The sequence below is a fragment of the Oryctolagus cuniculus genome (assembly GCF_964237555.1).
Source record: "Oryctolagus cuniculus chromosome 17 unlocalized genomic scaffold, mOryCun1.1 SUPER_17_unloc_1, whole genome shotgun sequence".
NCBI lineage: Eukaryota > Metazoa > Chordata > Mammalia > Lagomorpha > Leporidae > Oryctolagus > Oryctolagus cuniculus.
The window spans coordinates 136,958-155,495 of NW_027208202.1; the positions used below are offsets into that span (position 1 = coordinate 136,958).

The 18,538-nt window shown below is 48.3% G+C and overlaps 1 protein-coding gene across 4 annotated transcripts; it reads right to left on the reverse strand.

The window, feature by feature from the left end:
* Window positions 1-261: 261 nt before the first annotated feature.
* LOC138847822 (leucine-rich repeat-containing protein 37A2-like) lies at window positions 262-17,499 on the reverse strand. Of its 4 annotated transcripts, XR_011385736.1 has the most exons (6): window positions 16,751-17,498; window positions 13,419-15,184; window positions 13,010-13,114; window positions 7,075-7,124; window positions 5,546-5,682; window positions 262-5,456 (listed from the first exon to the last, which is right to left on the reverse strand). XR_011385736.1 is itself a non-coding variant. In XM_070067637.1 (5 exons), exons 1-5 carry the CDS (start codon window positions 17,079-17,081, stop codon window positions 5,667-5,669), a joined length of 2,268 nt encoding a protein of 755 aa, XP_069923738.1. In that variant the 5' UTR covers window positions 17,082-17,499; the 3' UTR covers window positions 262-5,666. The 4 variants fall into 4 exon arrangements, 3 of the variants coding, with proteins under 3 accessions (XP_069923738.1, XP_069923737.1, XP_069923739.1); XM_070067637.1 differs by having other exon boundaries at window positions 262-5,682; window positions 16,751-17,499; XM_070067636.1 differs by lacking the exons at window positions 262-5,456; window positions 5,546-5,682; window positions 7,075-7,124 and having other exon boundaries at window positions 11,665-13,114; window positions 16,751-17,497.
* Window positions 17,500-18,538: the final 1,039 nt, after the last annotated feature.

Sequence of the window (18,538 nt, forward strand, 5' to 3'; positions counted from 1 at the left end):
CTCCTAGCTTTGGATCAACATGGCCCCGGCCATGGTGGCCATTTGGGGAGAACCAGTGGAAGGAGCACCTTTCTCTCTCTCTCTCTCTCTCTCTCTCTCTCTCACTCTCACTCTCTCTCTCTCTCTCTCTCTCACTCTACCTGTCAAATAAGAAAAAAAAAAAACACCTGAATTCCAAATCTCCTGTGTTGATGGTGTCTGGAGGTAGAGGCTGCGGGAGGTACTTAGGATTGGATGAGGTCAGGACAGAGGGAGCCCCATCGGCATTAGCAGCATTTTAGAAAGAGCGACCTGAGCCAGCATACGTGCTGTGTCCCAGCATGTGATGCTCTGTGTCGTGTTCTAATGCAGTAAGAGGGGTCTCAGCAGATGCTGAGCAGACGTCCGCACCATAGTCTTGGACTAACCAGGTCCAGAACCATGAGCCAAACGAGCTTCTTTATAAATCACCCAGTCTTAGGTATTTTGTTGTAGCAACAGAAAACTAAGATAGTAGCATGCTTTACCCACACACTACCATAGGGCTTTGTTCACTTAACACACCTATATATCTAGGAGACAGACTGTCACAGTCTATTAATTTTTTATAACTGCTGCATCCTCTTATTATTCACAAAGGCAATCCTTTCTCAGTCTGGAGAGCCATAGGCCATCACTTTTATAATAAGCCCTAAGAGTCCACATGTATCATAACCAAGTACCTCCCAACAACTGAAATTCCCCACACTTCATAGTTATCAGCCTGGGCCCGAGAGAGCTTGACACTAACCAGTACCTTTGAGGAACTTGGGAAACAATTTATCATGAGCCACTGCCCTAAAATACATTCAGTGTACGTGGCCTGTGCCCTGAATTCAGCGGTGGTTGGTCTTTTTTAATGGTTCTCCTTTAAAGAGCAAGGTCTTCCGAGAAAGACGGCAGTTAAGGTGGAGCACCTGTGGCTGAGTGGCCAAGGGGCATTGTGCAGCAGTGGGGTGACTGCTCGCTGGTGGTGACTCTCACTGCCTCTCAGTTGTCCTGAAGCCTTGTGGATCTCTGGCTAATTTTGGGCCTTGAGACAGCCTGCCTCTTAGGATATTTCTGCTTGTGAGAAACTTTAAAATTTCCCAGGTCCCAGGGGCCAGCGCTGTGCTGCAGTAGGTTAATCCTCTGTGGCACTGGCATCCCATATGGATGCCAGTTCGAATCCCGGCTGCTCCTCTTCCAATCTGGCTCTCTGCTGTGGCCTGGGAAAGCAGTAGAAGATGGCCCACATCCTTGGGTCCCTGCACCCATGCAGGAGACCTGGAAGAAGCTCCTGGCTCCTGGCTTTGCATTGGCACAGCTCTGGCCTTTGTGGCCATTTGGGACTGAGCCAGCGGAAGAAAGACCTTTCTCTCTGTCTCCTCTCCCTCTCACTGTCTGTAACTCTACCTCTCAAATAAGTAAATAAAAAGCTTTTAAAAAAAATTTCCCAGGTCCAAATGGCCTCTAGAGAAAGAAATTTCACTAACCTGTTCCGATCTCTTGTTGTTGCTGCCAATGCCGCTGCTTCTTCCTCTTCCTGATTTAATGTATTTATTTGAAAGGCAGAGTTAGAGAGCGAGACAGATTTTCTATCTGCTAGTTCACTCCCCAAATGGCTGCAACAACAGCTGGGGTTGGGCCAGGCTGAAGCTAGGAGCCAGGAGCTTCCTCCAGGTCTCTCACTTGGGAGCAGAGGCACAAGGACTTGGGTCATTCTTCTCCTGCCTTCCCAGTACATTAGGAGGGAATGGGATCAGAAGTGGAGCAGCTGGGACTTGAACCAGTGGCCATATGGGATGCTGGCACTGCAAGTGGCTTAGCCTGCTATGCCACAGTGCTGGCCCTAGCTCCTTCTTCTTGAGGTCCCCTCGAGGAAGTAGATGCACTATTTGGTATCAGATCTGGCTACAGACTCAGCTTCAATGGAACAATCTCTTAAGAGCATTTTGGGTGGATACTTAGTGCACTGGCTGCTGGGCTTTAGGAGGTTAGACTATATTTCCTAACGATTCATATAGTGGGGTGCAGTGGGGGGGAATAAAGGGACCATCTAAAACGCGCTCAGCAATCTTGCTGCGTCATCCGTGGGGGCAGACTGGGTGTTAGGCATTGAGGGAAGGGCACAGGGGCTTTGTGGAGAAGGAAGGCTGCCTTTTCAGGATTCCTGACCTAATAGAAAACTGGGGGTGAGGGATGGACAGTGCCTTTTACTACACTCATTTCCAGGCAACCCCTAGAAGAGTGGGCCCAGGTCGTGTAACCTTCAAACCAGGGTTCATCACAGTGGAGTAGACGCACTTATTGGCCCCAATTCCTCGCCCCTCCCTGATCCGCACACTTGCCATAGTCTCATTGTGGGAAGACTGTGGCTTGCTGTGGCCCATGTGATGAAGAAGCAATGAAGACATAGTGGTTCTGAGCCTAGGCTGGAGGGGCCGCGTGAGTTTCTGTGGCCCTCATGTGCTTCTGCCTTCACTGTGAGAAGAGCTGCTCTCGGGGAGCAGCTGCCTCGGCCAGCCTGGGCCCCAGAGTGAATACCTGTGACCAGAGCCGCCATGGTTGATCGGCAGACCCGTGTGAGAAGCAGAGCCAGCCCTGCCAGCACAGCACTCGAGCAAAACTGTGGAGATGATCAGGCACACATGTCCTAGGTGTCCTCAGTCACCCGGGTTGACTGTCTCGTGCAGCTGAAGTATGAAAACACGGGACAGGGTGAATAAAGAAACTGTTGAACGGTCATTTTGCTGTGATCCCATCTTGCTTAGTTCACTCTGCCCATTTGGCTAGAATCTGCCCAGGTGTCCTCCCTCCCCAAAATTCCTTTGGGTCAGCACTTTATGAGTTTTGGGCCCATCTTGAACACTGTCCCTGTTATTGTAGCCCTGGACTTGTTAGGTCGCAGTCCCTGGCTTCACCACTTAGCTCTGCTCATTTACAATCCCAGGTGTCTGTGTTTTGTGCATTTAGAGTCTCAAAACTCTTCTCTCCTAACATTTTTTAGGTTCCAGGCTTTTTTTGATTCTCAATTGCATGTCTGTTAAATGCAACCCTTCGCTTGTATAAGGCTTGCTCTCTGCACTTATTTCAGTTGGCCTTTATGCAAAGTCTGCTTTAACAGCATGCAGGCTCAATGTTCATTAGAAACCCTTCTCCCCATCTTGTAGCCGCCTGCCTTCACTTTCCATCCAAGTTCAACCTAACCCAGCTGGCTTTTTCCTACCTGTATCACCACGACCTACAGAGCTGAAAGAATGGTGATTGTAACCCACTCTGTGTTTTGGGATGGTGTATGACATAGCGTTACTGTGACCAGAGCTAACACTGATGAGGTTGTAGGTTCAGGTGCTACAACAGAGACCCACACAACAGTAGGTTAAAATAAAAAATCAGTTTATTGGGCTCTTGAGTAACAACGTGGTGAGGATGTCCGGGGCTAGTGTTTTGGCTCATGTGTCAGGGACCCAGGTGCCTTTTATTGCTCTGCCTTCCTTGGGGTGTGGCTCTCATCCACATGGAGATTTCATACCCTTCATTTCCTTCCACCCTGCAAGCCCACACAGCTACAGCGTGGTGCAAAACCCTCTTTCCAGCAGTACCCGCCAACACTTAAAGCTTCAGCTTGAAGCCCTGTTTCCGCTTCTGTTCCATCCTTGGCGTCTTCCTCTTCTTGAATGGGGGTGCTGCTCCCTACTGCGTTCTCCAAGACTCTTCAGCTTCCCAATCCCACCAGGATGTCAGGAGCCAGAGCCAGTGGAGCCTGTTGCCCTGGACGTGGGAGGCCCTGGCTTCCAGGATGGGAAGCTGCAAAGCAATGTTAACATTGTGCCTTCCAGACTTTGCCAGACACCAGTCCTCCTCGCCTTGCTCTGTCTTCCCCACCCTCATCTCCCTGCTGACCTCTAGCCTTGAAGTAGCCAGAGGGCCTCTGCTTTCTCCTGGCCTTCCCTATAACACCTCAGGAGTGTAGAGAGCACACAGAGCCTTGTTAAAGTAGATGCCTGTGTCTTGGAGATTGACTCAGGACAGCTGGCATGGGGGAGCCCCCAGGTGGAGGCATACGTCCCTGTGTTGGCAGGGTGGAACACCCTGACTCCATGTGAGCCTTCCAGACCACGCGGATGTGTGTCTTCATCTGGTTGCTTATTTGCATCCTTACATCATCCTTTCTGATCAGTTGGCAAGACTAAGTAACTATTTTTCTGAATTCTAGCAAGTGATTGTGCCCAAAGAGGGATGTCACAGGAATCCGGATTTATAGCTACCCAGTCAGAAGCACAGGTGGCAAACTGGATTTTTGATTGGCACCTGAACTAAGGTCAGCATGTGGGACTAAGCCCTTAGCTTGTGCGACCTGACACTAGCTGTGTCATAATTGAATTGAATTATAGAATGCCCACTTGGCATTCACAGAGAATTGCAGAACTGCCCATTGGTTTTGGTTTTAAAAAGATTTGTTTATTTACTTTAAAGGCAGAGTTACAGAGAGAGAGAGAGAGAGAGAGAGAGAGAGGTTTCCATCCGCTGGTTCACTTCCCAGTTGGCTGCAATGGCCGGAGCTGAGCCAATCCAAAGTCAGGAGCCAGAAGCTTCCCCTGGGTCCCCCACATGGGAGCAGGGGCCCAAGGACTTTGGCCATCTTCTACTGCTTTCCCAGGCCATAGCAGAGAGCTGGATCAGAAGTGGAGCAGCTGGGACTTGAACCAGCTCCCATATGGGAGGCCGGCACTGCAGGTGCCAGCTTGACCCACTACACCACAGCGCTGGCCTCTGCGCATTGTTATTAGTACCATTTCATCTTATATTTTAGACTCAGGAATACTGGTAGCTTGCTGAAGTGCTTCTCACTCCTAGTGACAAACTTTGGACAGTGACTTGGGAGGTATTATGATCCAAATATTCTGACCACCCCCAAGGCCCTCCGAGACCGACAAGAGGAAGCGGGTCCTCTGTGAGCCGGAGGTCTAGTCCCCCTCTGTTGACTGGTTCTCAGTGATTCAGGGGAGAGAAAGCACCAGAACACCTGGTATTTGATTTAAAAGTCTACGCCTTGAGGATGTGTTTTTGGGTTCTTGGAGACTGACTTAATGGAGGAAGAGAAATGAGAGTTCTTGCTGGTGCTGTGCCCCTGGGGTGGGCTTGAGTCCCTCGGAGGCTTCTAGAAGCAGTCTTGCTTTTCTTGCCTGTGGCCCCTGTTACTGCATATAATAAATATTTGACAACATTTTAATTTCTCACCATCTGGCTAGAATTGCTTACGAATATCACACCCATGAATGTAAGCAAATAAATATTTTATAAGCACCGCTGAGATGCCAATATCAGAAAACAGGACTTGCAGGTGACAGAGGCGGGACGGTCACTCTGTGTTTTCCTCGGGGGCTTCGCTCTCTTCACCTTCTGCCGAGGACTCTGGAGGGGGCGTTTTCTCGGCGGGGGCCTCGCTGAGCTCCCTGTGGGAAGAGAGCAGAGCAAGGTTTCCACTCCTGCCACCCTCCCCGCCTCCCCAAACTCAGTACGGTGAAGTGGCCCTGTCACGTACCCTGCGTCCTTGTCGGGAAGCTCTTCCTTTACGGAAGGCTCCTTGTCCGGGGGCAAGTCCTTGGCTTTCTTGCGTGTGCCACCGAAAGGGCTGAGCAGACGCCTCAGCCAGAGTGGCCACCTCAGCCGGAAGAAGCCCTAGGAAAGACAAAAAGACATGTGAATTGAGCATTTTCCCTGCTGTCTCCAGCCACACACTGCAGCCTCCTCCCATTTACCTGAGTCTCATCTTCCGAGCACTTTCTAGGCACTGATTGGTGAAAGCTCCTTGGGGAAAAACACACACAAGGCCATTAGAGACGAGTGCCATTGTTCACTTCTCACAGTGTGCATCTCCGGTCTTCCTGGGACGACACATGCACCTCAGCCATCACTGCAGTGAGTGCTCACTACAAGCCTGGGGTCTCAGACGCAGTACCCAGGGCGCTGGGCTTCCAGGAGCCCTCTGTCCCTACAGACCTGCAGTGTCTCTGGGGAGACTTTTGTCTGTTGTCAGTCCCAGTGCCTTTCTCAGCCAAGTGTGCTTGCGCAGTGGACACACTGCACCACCACACGGGGCAGAAGTATTTTCTCTCTCCAGAGGCATTTGACACCTGCCCCTTTAGGATTTAGCCTCACAAGCATCATTCACTGGGGTGTAGGGAGAAAATGCTTGTGTTTCCATAGCTGCTTTAGTCCCCTATAAATTGAATCCTATGAAGCAATGCCCGAGTCCAATAGCAACGTTACCCAGCTCAAAGATTTTTCTCACTGCAGGGTGTCTGTCACTGATGGAAGATTGAGTAGCGAAACCAGTTTAAAGGACAAAACCAGCGTGGAAATACAAGGTACCCTTTTTGAATATGATTAAAACAGAAAAAGAGTGCATTGTTTCAGCAACTGCTTGTGTCTACAGAGCGTGTGGGTATTGATTTGCAATAGAAATTGTAGCACACAGCCCAAGCTCACTATGACCAAGGGAGAAGTCCCTGGCTGGGGAGGAACCGTCCTCTCTGTAATACTCACTGGCAGTGTGACTATGGGACCAGTATTGTCCCTTTCTCCTTGTATGCTTATCATAACAGGGAGAGACAAACGGTCTGAGAAGGTGTGAATAAAAGGCATAGGCAGCGGGGGTCTGGAAACCAGTAAGTTTTCCAGCCACCTCATACGTTTTACTCTCCAGCAGCCTTGAGGGCGACTGTCCCCCTTCCCCCAGTGTCATGTGTCTTTCCATAGCCCTTCTCTGAGCCTCTGGAAAGGCCTCTGAACTGGCCAGATGCCACCAGCAGCAGGAACAGCACAAACAAAGCCCCTCCCTAGCTGCTGTGTCTCGGAAGGACCACTGACAGCACATGTGTCCGTGCTGGTGCCATCTCCCCAGCCATGGCTGGGGACCAGATTTGCTGGAATCAGGCAAAACACTCAGATGGATAGTCTTCTGCCTCTGGCAATGTCCTCATTCTAAAATGAGCAGGTTTAAATAGATGAGTTCTCAGTACTCCTCTACTTCTAAAATTCTAATGTAACAATTGTCAGACTGATACTTACGTTGAAGATTTTTCTATGTCTTCTCTTCCTCTTCCTCTATGAGAGTAAATCTGTTTTGTAAGGAAAAGCAGTCATTATTCACCATAATGATTCTATCTCCAAATCGTTTACCTTCCCTTTCTTTCTCTAAAAGCCTTGCCTGCCCAATAAGATAGCTTTTTTGAGGACAGGAATTCTGTCTTGTTAATAGTTCTCACTCTTCCACAGTCCTTGGTCTTGAATGCCTCTGGGACTTAATACATTCTATTGACAGCCAGTCATCAGTGAGTCCTCTTAAAAGTGGAATGGGAGTGCAGCGTCATGCATTTAATCTATACTAATTTGGGAACATGGAAGTTGTAGTCCTTAAACAAAATTTAAAAAATCTGGAAGAAAAAAAAGTGGAGTAGTAGGAAACACCCTTAACCTGCTGAAAGTATGGACCAGAAACCTAAACAATGGTGTTTTAAAGGCAAGAACAGGAGTAGGATACTTATTAGACTGCTACTAGTCATCATTGTTGAAAAGGCTGAAATTAGTGCAATAAGAAAAATAAATGGGGTATAATTACTGCAAAGGAAGAGACAAAACTGTCATCATTTGCATAGGAGATGGTGGACAACCTAAAAAAAAAAAAGCCCAAGATAATCAGCCGACATTTTGTTGGACGTAACGTGTGGGTCCGGGGAGGTGACTAGGTGCTGAGTCAGGAGAGTAGTACAGTGAATCTCCTGTTTGTTGTGCACCACCAGTGACTAGAGGGAAAATGGAGTACAGAGCCCTTCTTTAATAGCAATAGAAAGTAATAAACTATCTTGGAATAAACTCAACGAAAGTTGTGTAAGATTTATGTGATGAGGATGCTCTTCTGAAGTCCATAAAATGTCATGTTTCTAGGGTATCATAAAGATGTCAGTTCTCAAATTAATCTACAAATTCAAGGCAACTTAACTCAAACCCCAAGAAAACTTTTTACAAAATCTGACCAGCTGCCATCTTTTAGGAAAAAATAGATGAGAAAAACTACTAAATTTATGAAAAAGATTAGAGAGCAGGAGCTTGCCCTACACTAAAACTATGTAGTGTTAGGGTGGGCACTACCCATGCTGGTCTCTTTCTCATCTCTATGCTGTGATCACTTACTTCTTGTGGCTAGACATGTCTTTTAAAAAACTTTCATTACCTCCACTTTGACTATGACCTTGTCTAAACAAGATAAGAATCGGAGAACTCAGAGGGCTTCCATAGCCTTGGAAACTCATGACTGGAGCATAGGGAGATTACTGATGCCATAGACAGGAGTGTCAATTGGTAAAGTCAACAACAGGTGTGGGGAGCAACCTGGACTGGACTGAGTTACTGGAATTAAGACTTATTCTATGCATCTGCTCTCCCACAATATGGCGCTGGGAGAGGAGAAAACAGCTTCTACGCAGCTGCCTCCAGTTCAACCAATAAACTGTAGGACCTACTCCTGATTGGAGGAGAGCAGCGTACTCGGCGTGTGGGCAGCCGAGTTGGGATTGGCAGAAGAGGACTATAAGGGAGGAGAGAGACGGCATGCACCAGGAACATCTAAGGGGAACATCTAAGGGGAACACCTGTGCAGCCCCCCAGAGAGCCAGCCGGTGGTGTGCCGCTCCCCTGCGGAAGTGGGGAATGTGGCCAGGGGGAACTGCCCTTCCACGGAGGTGGAAGGGATGGTAGCCAACCCGGGAAGAACCAGCAGCAAACCCGGGGAGGGCCGAGCAGACAAAAGAACAGCGCAGGGTCCTGTGTCGTTCCTCCACGAAGAGGGGGAGCGACATAATGGTGCCGTGACTCGGATATGAAGCCTAGGCAGGGCTTAGTGTCGTTCCTCCACGAAGAGGGGGAGCGACATAATGGGGCCGTGACTCGGATAGGAAACCTAGGACAGATAGGAAACTTAGGAGGGAAGAAACGGGAAGAAGTGGGAAAATACCGGAGAGAGAGACTAGCAAAGAGCCTAGGTGCCGGAAGAAGCTATTGAAAGCCTAGGCATAGACTCGGATATGGACTGTGGGAAAGAAGTTAGGATTGAAAGCGAAAGTGAAAGCTTTCATAGACTCGGATGCGGACTATGGCGGGGAAGCTAGGAGATTGAAAGCGAAAGTGAAACCTGGAGGAGGCTTGGACTCGGATACGGACTGTGGGAAAGAAGTTAGGATTTAAAGTGAAAGCAAGAAGAAACTTAGACTCAGATACGGACTGCAGGTTGAAAGTGAAAGTGAAACCTATAAGAAACTTAGACTTGGATACGGACTGTGGGGAGAGGCCAGGAGAAATGAGGGAGAAATATTGTTGGAAGAAAACTTAGGGAAACATACCGGGTAGAGAAAAATGTTAGGGAGGATGAAGCCGCGAGTGCAGGCCAAGCCATCTTGGAATTCTTCAAGTCAGCCCGGGGAGCAAGAGGCGAAGATCTGGAACCAGAGGCAGAGACGTGGGCCGCCAGGTTGGAATTCGCCAGGTTAGTCCGGGGAACTTGGACTGAATGCCGGTGGTGGCGGAAACATTCGCGGAAGCCGCCGCGTGCAGAGAGAGCACGGGGCGTGAATAGATAGGGAACGCGGGGCTGGCGCGAGGCTGTGGTGCGGGCGCGAAGTGCGTGGAGACCGCGGAGCGTGCGCGCGAAGCCGAGCCGTGCAGAGCCGGGAGCCCGCCGGCGGGGCGAGGCGCCAGGAAGCCACGCAGAGTCGTGAAGCTGCCGCGGGGCGAGGTGCCGAGAAGCAGCCTCGGGGCGAGCGCCACCGGGAAGCCGCAGGGATAAGAGAAACAGAAGTTTAGAAGTAAAATGAGAGAAATAGGAATGCTGGAAGATAGAAGTAAAATAGGAGAAATAGGAATGCCCGGAGATAGAGAAACAGAAAAACAAGGCCTCCCCACAACACAGCAATGAGAGAGCTTGGATTCGGTCTGCCTGATTAGTGAGGCGATGAGCACCTGCGGGCGGCTAGCAGCTTATGCGCCGCAGGTCACTGAAGACAGGCACGAATTAACATCAATAAGGCCTCCCCACAACACAGCAATGAGAGAGCTTGGATTCGGTCTGCCTGATTAGTAAGGCGGTAAGCACCAGCAGGCAGCTGGACCAGAGTATGAGCTGCAGGTCACCGAAGATAGGCACGAACCAACACTAATAAGTCTCCCCCACAATACGGCAATGAGAAGGCTTGGATTCGGTTTGCCTGATTGTTAGGGCTTGTAAGCCCCTGCAGGCAGAGCAGAGCATGCGCTGCAGGGCACTGAACACAGGCACGCATCAGCGCCTAAAAACCTCCTCACAACATGGCGAAGAGAGGACCCGGATTCGGTTTGCCTGATTGATAGGACTTGTAAGAACCTGTGGCAACTCTAGCAAGCAGAGCAGAATGTGTGCCATGGGGCACCGAAGACAGGCGCGTATCAACGCCAAAAATAAAAAGAAAGGGGGATCTGTGGGGAGCAACCTGGACTGGACTGAGTTACTGGAATTAAGACTTATTCTATGCATCTGCTCTCCCACAATATGGCGCTGGGAGAGGAGAAAACAGCTTCTACGCAGCTGCCTCCAGTTCAACCAATAAACTGTAGGACCTACTCCTGATTGGAGGAGAGCAGCGTACTCGGCGTGTGGGCAGCTGAGTTGGGATTGGCAGAAGAGGACTATAAGGGAGGAGAGAGACGGCATGCACCAGGAACATCTAAGGGGAACATCTAAGGGGAACACCTGTGCAGCCCCCCAGAGAGCCGGCCGGTGGTGTGCCGCTCCCCTGCGGAAGTGGGGAATGTGGCCAGGGGGAACTGCCCTTCCACGGAGGTGGAAGGGATGGTAGCCAACCCGGGAAGAACCAGCAGCAAACCCGGGGAGGGCCGAGCAGACGAAAGAACAGCGCAGGGTCCTGTGTCGTTCCTCCACGAAGAGGGGGAGCGACATAATGGTGCCGTGACTCGGATATGAAGCCTAGGCAGGGCTTAGTGTCGTTCCTCCACGAAGAGGGGGAGCGACAACAGGAGTCACTGTGCACTTGCTCCTCATGTAGGATCTCTGTCCTTAATGTGCTGTGCATTGAGATTTAATTCTATAACGAGTACTCAAACAATATATTTCACTTTGTGTTTCTATGGGGGTGCAAACTGTTGAAATCTTTACTTAATGCATACTAAACTGATCCTCTGTAAAAAAACAAAAAAAAAGAAATTATCAACTCCCAACTTGACTCTCACTGGGATTAAACATGACAATAGGTCTGATCTGATTTCATCATCATTTAAAAAAATCATCTATTATTTTTCACTTTATGTTTCTGTGTGGGAGCAAACTGTTGAAATCCTTACTTAATGTATACTAAGCTGATCTTCTGTATATTAAGATAATCAAAAATGAATCTTGATGTGAATGGAAGGGGAGAGGGAGTGTGAGATGGGAGGGTGCAGGTGGGAGGGACAGTATGGGGGGGAAACAATTGTAATCCATAAATCGTACTTTGGAAATTTATATTCATTAAATAAAAGTTAAAAAAAAACTTTCATTGAAGATAGACAGATTTCATGTATACAGATTCAGGAACATAGTGATACTTTCCACCTTACCCTCCCTCCTGACCACACTCCGATCCCTTATTCTTCCCCCCTCTCCTATTTCCATTCTTATTTTATGAAGATCTATTTTCAGTTAACATTATACTCATAAGATTAACCCTATACTAAGTAAAATGTTCAACAACTAGTATGAAGAAAAAAATTCACTGTTCTTCAACAGTTCACACAAAGGCTATTTAAAGTCATCACATCTCAGGGATTTTTCAAGATGGTGGCATAGGGAGGCAGCTTGCTGCTCTAGTCTAGGGGTGGATAGTTAAAAAAAAGTGGAAGGAGTGCAATCTCAGGGAAGGTTTAGGGAGAAAATGGTAGAGGAAACTCCATGCAAATTGGATGGATGCTGCGGACCTATGTGGAGGGTGTGGACTTGCACAGTTTGAGACCCCAGCAGCTGAGAGCCTCAGCACCAGCTTTGGAATGAGGCAAGACCATACTGCAGCAGCTCAAGCCACTGGCAATAAAGCTGTGGGAAAAGCCTGGCATGGGTCTGGCTTGGAGCTCTGTGGGGGATGATGTACCTGCCAACCTAGAGCAAAAAAAAGTGGGGGAGTTCACGTTTCTCTCTCCCGACCTCAGGCACTGGAATGCTGTAACTAGCCAAGAGAGGGCAGGCACCATTTTGGAGATACGTAACAGCTGCTCCAGCTAGTCACCGTGAACCCAGCAACCAACCTAGAGGAGATGCCGGACTCTGGGAGAATTGACAGGGGGCTGGGTGCTTGTGACTGTGGGAGCCTTGTGTGGTGGGACTGTGAAAACACTGGGCTGTGTGGGAGGGTGCAGGCAAGCTCCAGGGAGGGAACACATCTTAGAGCAGCTTGATGCAGGAGTCAGCTGCAGTGCATCAGCTGAACTCATTTAGACAAAGTCTTAGACATTGGAGCAGTAGGATGCTACGTAGATCTAATGACTCTGTAAGATAATACTTTTGTCTTTCGGCTGCGTGCTTTCTCCCAAGGGCAGAGACAGTTCCTTGAGGGTGGAGAGTATATAATCTCATCATTTCAGCAATGAGGAAAGAAATCAGTGGTAGAAGAGAGTACATCAAATCCCTGACACAATTTTGGAGAACTTCTGCCACTTTACTCTGGCCTTCTTACACTTAACCTCTCCAAATGTCCAGTCCCTTGTTATCTCGGTTCCAGTTGCACAGATTTCCCACGAGTGGGGTTCCTTTAAAAAATCTGTGGAATGTGCTTTTCAAGGGAAAGAGTAAAGTGCATCTCAGTCTTGGTGACTAAAGAGGAAGGTCAGCTCATGGTACGTGGAAAGTGGCTTTGATGTACAGTCTGTGGATTCCGAGTCTATTACAAAGGAAGGATGCACTCTGGCAACCTGAACGAGTCATCCTTACCTCAATGAGACAGAAGATGATAACCAGCATCGTGACCACTGCCGTCACAGATATTGCCACGATGAGCTTGTTGTGATAGCCGTGTTCTTGAGCTCCTTTTGCGAGCTAAGAAAGAGCACAGTTTAAAAAGACAGAATAAAGAGCTGGAAAATATGGATGCTAAATATTCAGAACCCGGTTCTTCAGGTGAGTGGTGTAAAAGATCTTAAAAGACCATACAAAATCTGCTGTATTATATATAATCTTGGTATTACTCATTTTCTCTACAGTGTGTTAGGTCTGCCTCCTAACAAAGTGTCACCGTCTTGGCAAAAGTTACATTACCGAGACAAGATCTGGACTGGGAGCCCCTGGTCTTCCCGCTTGGGGTCTCCTAAGGGATGGGAAAGTGCAGATCTCCTGTCCTCACCTTACTCGACTCCTGCTCTTTCTGTCCACTCGGGGCTTCTGTACTCTCATTGATATAGGTCTCGGTCCTCCACTGCTCTGCGTCCCATTCTTCCTTGGCTATCTTTTCTTCCTGCTGCTCACTGAGGAGCTTCATCAGGATGCCTGTTTTGGAGATGAGCTTGGCACAGGGCAGTTGCACCTGGGCCTCAGAGCAGTCCATTTTCAGAGTGCGGATGACGTGAGAAATGAGCCTTCTCACGTCAGTGTTGGGGATGAGGGACTGTAGCTGCTGATTCAGCTGAATTTCAAACTGTTCTCCCTGGGACAGCATCACGGGGTAGGTGAAGCCTACGGGCATGGTGGGGGCTTCAGTGCCCTCGCTGGGGTATTCCCACTGTGTTTCCTTGGTTTGGTCCACAGTCGGCATTAGGTCGAACTCGGTCCCAGCAGAATCTGTAGCTGAAGGATCTGTGTGCATTTTGTCGCCAGGGAGCGTTTCTTCATGTGCAGTGGTGTTTTCTGGCAAAATGTTTTCTTCAAAAACACGCCCTCTGGAATGGTTTTCCTCCCTAGTGTCTTCTATAGAAGGTTCTCTCAGAGGAGGACTCCCCTGAGAATGCAGGCCTCCAGGGGATGAGAAAGCCTCTCCGGAGGGGGAGTTTATGAGACTCCGCAGTGCAGGGAACGGAGGCCTCTTCCCAGCCATCTGCCTGTTGAGGGAATTTTTCCTTCTGAACTTCCAACTCAGTTTGGCCTTGGGGGTTTGGAGGACCAGGTGAGAGCGAGTTTTGTGAAAGCGGTAATTCTGTCTGGAATGCGAGATTGGTTTCCCTGCCGCCTTATTTTTGGCTCTAGCATTGGCATCTTCTAAGACAAAAATGGTGTAGGTTAAGTCTTTTCCTTTGTTGTTGATCTTAGAGAGAGATTTTGCAGGGGAGGTAGAAGGCCTGCCCAGGATGTGTTTCTTCAGGAAAGAGGGGGCTGCAGCCTCACGTTCCTTTGTGAGCAAGGGCTCCGTGTGCAAGGAGTTTCCGGCCACCTGCCTGGGCCTCTGAGCCACTTGAAGCTCCTTCAGCTCCCTGGAGCCTGCTCTCCCAAGCCTTCTTCCCCCAATGCTCTCCACAAAGGGCCAGGTGCCCTGTCTCCTCCCGAGGCTCTTCCTCATCTCCTGGAGGTGCCTTTTCCGTAAGCCCTTTGGCCCCTTGATGACTTTTTTCACTCTCTGCAGCCTGTACCCCACACTTGGCATGGTTGCCAGGCTGTTCTCCTGTGACGGGGCAGTTTCTGATTTCTTTTGGAGGATTTGAGGGTTAAATTGATGACCTAACAGGATAGGCTGCATAAGCATGGCCTTTTCTTCCTTCTTAACCTCATCAATTTTTTCTTGAATTTCTTCATCTAACAAATTCTGTAGAAAATAGAGCTTTCTCAACTTATTTCTGTAAGGATGAGAGGGCCTTCTTATGTGGGTTTTCACGTAGCTCAGGGACTTATCTCTATCTTGCACATTTGAAAAAAGTAGTGTAATGAATGGTAATAATGTTGATTCTACATTTTGTAGATTTTCCTCTGAGAAATAAGGCAATATGTAATTCAGTGCACTAATAACGTCGCTTTCATCATTGAAGTCCCGCTGTTCACTCATGTGGCTTGGGAAGTCCACGCTGTTTCTCTCTGATACTGGGTTCTCTGGCTCAATAGTCAGCTGCTTGCTGGTGTTGTTCTTCCGGGCTTGCAGTATCTTCATGAATGCCCCCTTTGGGTTCCCTATAGATGCTTCTTCAACTGTCAAAAAAAGAAGAGACTGCTTTTTGGTACGGAAGACTGATGGGACAGCTTTATGTCAGTCCACAGCCCTACACTCTGATCAATTAAATTAGGAGTCAAATCCAATATTTGGGGTACCATTGAGACTTTAGAGAGAAAAGTAAAACCAAACTCAAACCTATGAAATGGCAACAAAAAAGGAGAAAAAGATATTTTTGAGAGTGGCATTCAGAAGAGTTCGCAGTGTTAAAAAGCAGTAACTATGATCAGTATTATTTCATTGGTTTCCAATGACCAACCACTCCAGGCTTAGAATAAGGCTGGAAGACAAATGGCCCCACCCAGCTGCCCCTTCTGTGGCTCTGCCCCTGCTTCTCAGCCACATCATTCCACAGTCCTGCCTCATGCTGAGGGAGCACAAGGCTTCCTCCCTCCCTCCCTCCCTCCCTCCCTCCCTGTGGCCCTGTGTTCTTGCTGCCATCACAGGTGTCCATGGCAAGAGATAGGCATGTAAGGGGAGTGAGGGCAGAGGTGGTCAAGCCAAGGGGCCTTGCTCCTCACCTCAGTGTGTTCTTTCCCACCCTTGTAAAGGGAGATTAACAATGCTTGTCCTTCTCACCTCTTGAGATGAAGGGAATAATATAATTGGTAGGAAACTGGTCTGGAAGGTGAGCAACACTGTGTAGATGGGTATACAGTTATCACTGTGCTAATGCCTCAGATCCCTGACTGAGATCCGAATTCAAGCTGTCTAAGGAAGAAAGCGGTCACATTTTGAAAGTCATGACGTCAGTGGTAATAACCCTCATCTACAGAAAGATACTTAAAAGTACCCAAGTGTTCTGTGGATAGAAAAGTGTGAGACTCAGAGCAGGTTCAGAATTGGACAGTCTACAGGAATGGAGGAGCCTTCCGACTGCATCAGAGGAGCCAGGCAGCCATTTCTGGTTATGGGACCAGAAACTCCCAGGCTCCCAATAAAACAGCATCACTTGTACTCTTTTCTACAAGTGCAAAAACAAACAACCGCAGTGAGCAGTATAGACCTGTTCTATAAGACAGAGGGCCCTTGAGGCCCAACACATAGAAAACCAGTTTATAGACTGTGTGCAAATGAGTTATCATTGAAAAGCAAAGCACCCAAGAGCACAGAACACCACGTGTGTGGTTCCCAACATTACTTCCTTCCCCTTCCATCTCTTTTTCATGATCCTTAGTGCATTTGTAAGTTACATTATTAAATTACATAGTGGTGATTGGGAACCTGACTTTCAGCAAGGGAGCAGTGTAGCAATTTAGGGAGTTTAAATCTGAATGAATGAATAAAAATTCAGCAATTAATTACATTGTTACTTTAAACTTGACCCTAAAATTTTAAAATAAGAAATTTAAAACAAATAAAAATTAATAAAGATCCTCAGGAAGTTCCGACTCACGGCAATGTGTCGTATTTGGCAGGCATTCATTGTCACAGTGAAGCTTGATGGTGTGGCAGACAACCTCGATAGTATGTTTAAATTGGCAGAGGCAGCAGGCCATATGGCTAGGTAAGATCCTATGAATAGAGACAGAGAATTAAGTTACCTGTAAAGGGGTTCCTTGGGTGGGTCAAACAGGTGAGCCAAGGTGCCAGCAAAGGAGTTCTTGAGGTATGTGGCCAGGACATTTGGGTAGGAGCCTGGTGGCCAATTGTTGGTCTTGAATATGAGAATAAAGGAAGGAGGGAGAGGTGGCCCAAGGAGGCATAGGCATGGAAGTGGGTGTGGTGTATCCAAAATAAAGTCAACAGGGTGAGCATTGGGCACCATGGATCTGTCATTTGACTCAGGGGTGTCTCCTTCCAGTTCACAAGTCTCACTGTGGGTTGGGAGTGCACAGGAGGACTTCCCCCAACCTCTGGAGTCCCCTTCTCCATCCCTGTTGGAAGTGTTCACTATTAGAAACTACTCTGGTCCCAGAAAAACGACTGACTGCAGTAATTGTTGGAAAAGATGTGGAGAAAAAGGAACACTTGCTCACTGATGGGTGAGTGAAAGTAATTTGAGCAGGCAGGTGTTTAGCCCAGCCATGAAGATGCTGCTTGGGACAAGCACATCCCCTTCTGGAGTGCCTGGCTCCATTTCTGATCCCTGTTTCCTGCCAGGGAGTGCCCTGGGATGTGTCAGGTGGTGCTTCCCTAAATACCCAGAAATGGAAAGACTGCAACTTATGGTAGGTGTGTGTTTTTAAGAAACTGTCAGTCTATTTTTATTATATATATTTTTAATTTATCATTTCAAAAGTTTCTGTGGAAGGAAGAGAGAGAAACACACACAAACACACACATCTTTTCTTTTTTTTTCTTTTTGACAGCAGAGTGGACAGTGAGAGACAGAGACAGAGAGAAAGGTCTTCCTTCTGCCATTGGTTCACCCTCCAATGGCCGCTGCAGCCGGCGCGCTGTGGCCGGCGCATCGTGCTCATCCAAGCCAGAAGCCAGGTGCTTTTCCTGGTCTCCCATGCAGGTGCAGGGCCCAAGGACTTGGGCCATCCTCCACTGCACTCCCAGGCCATAGCAGAGAGCTGGCCTGGAAGAGGGGCAACCGGACAGAATCTGGTGTCCCGACCGGGACTAGAATCCAGTGTGCTGGCACAGCAAGTCGGAGGATTAGCCTATTGAGCCACGGTGCTGGCCACATCTTTTCATTAGGTAGTTTACTCCCCAAATGTCTGCGACATCCAGGGCTGCGCCAGTCCAAAGCCAGGAGCTCAGAAACTAGTTTGGTTTTCCATGTGAGGAGCAAGAACTCAAGTCCTTGGGGCATCACCCACTGCCTTCCAGGGTGCACGTTAGCAGGAAGCTGGGGTGGAGCAGAGCCGGGACTTGGATCCAGGCATTCTGATGTGGGATTGGAGTATCCCAGGTAGTGGCTTAACGGCTGCACCAAATGCCTGCCTCATAAACAGTTTAATTTTTATTTGTTTTATTTTTTAAAGCTTTTATGTAATGAATGCAAATTTCATAGGTACAACTTTAGGAATATAGTGTTTTTTCCCCCATACCTGCCCTCCCACCCCCACTCCCATCCTACCTCCTACTCCCTCTCCCATCCCATTCTTCATTAAGATTTACTTTTGATTGACTTTATATACAAAAGAGCAACTCTATACTAAGTAAAGATTTCAACACTTTGCACCAACCCCCCACTCCACAACATAAAAAGTACTGTTTGAGAACAAGTTTTGCAGTTAATTCTCATAGTACAACTCACTAAGGACAGAGTTCCTACATGGGGCGTAAGTGCAAACAGCTTCATTTCTAATACCCCCAAACTGGAACAACCTAAGTGTTCACAAATAGGTGAATAGATAAACTATGGTAGGTTCATATAA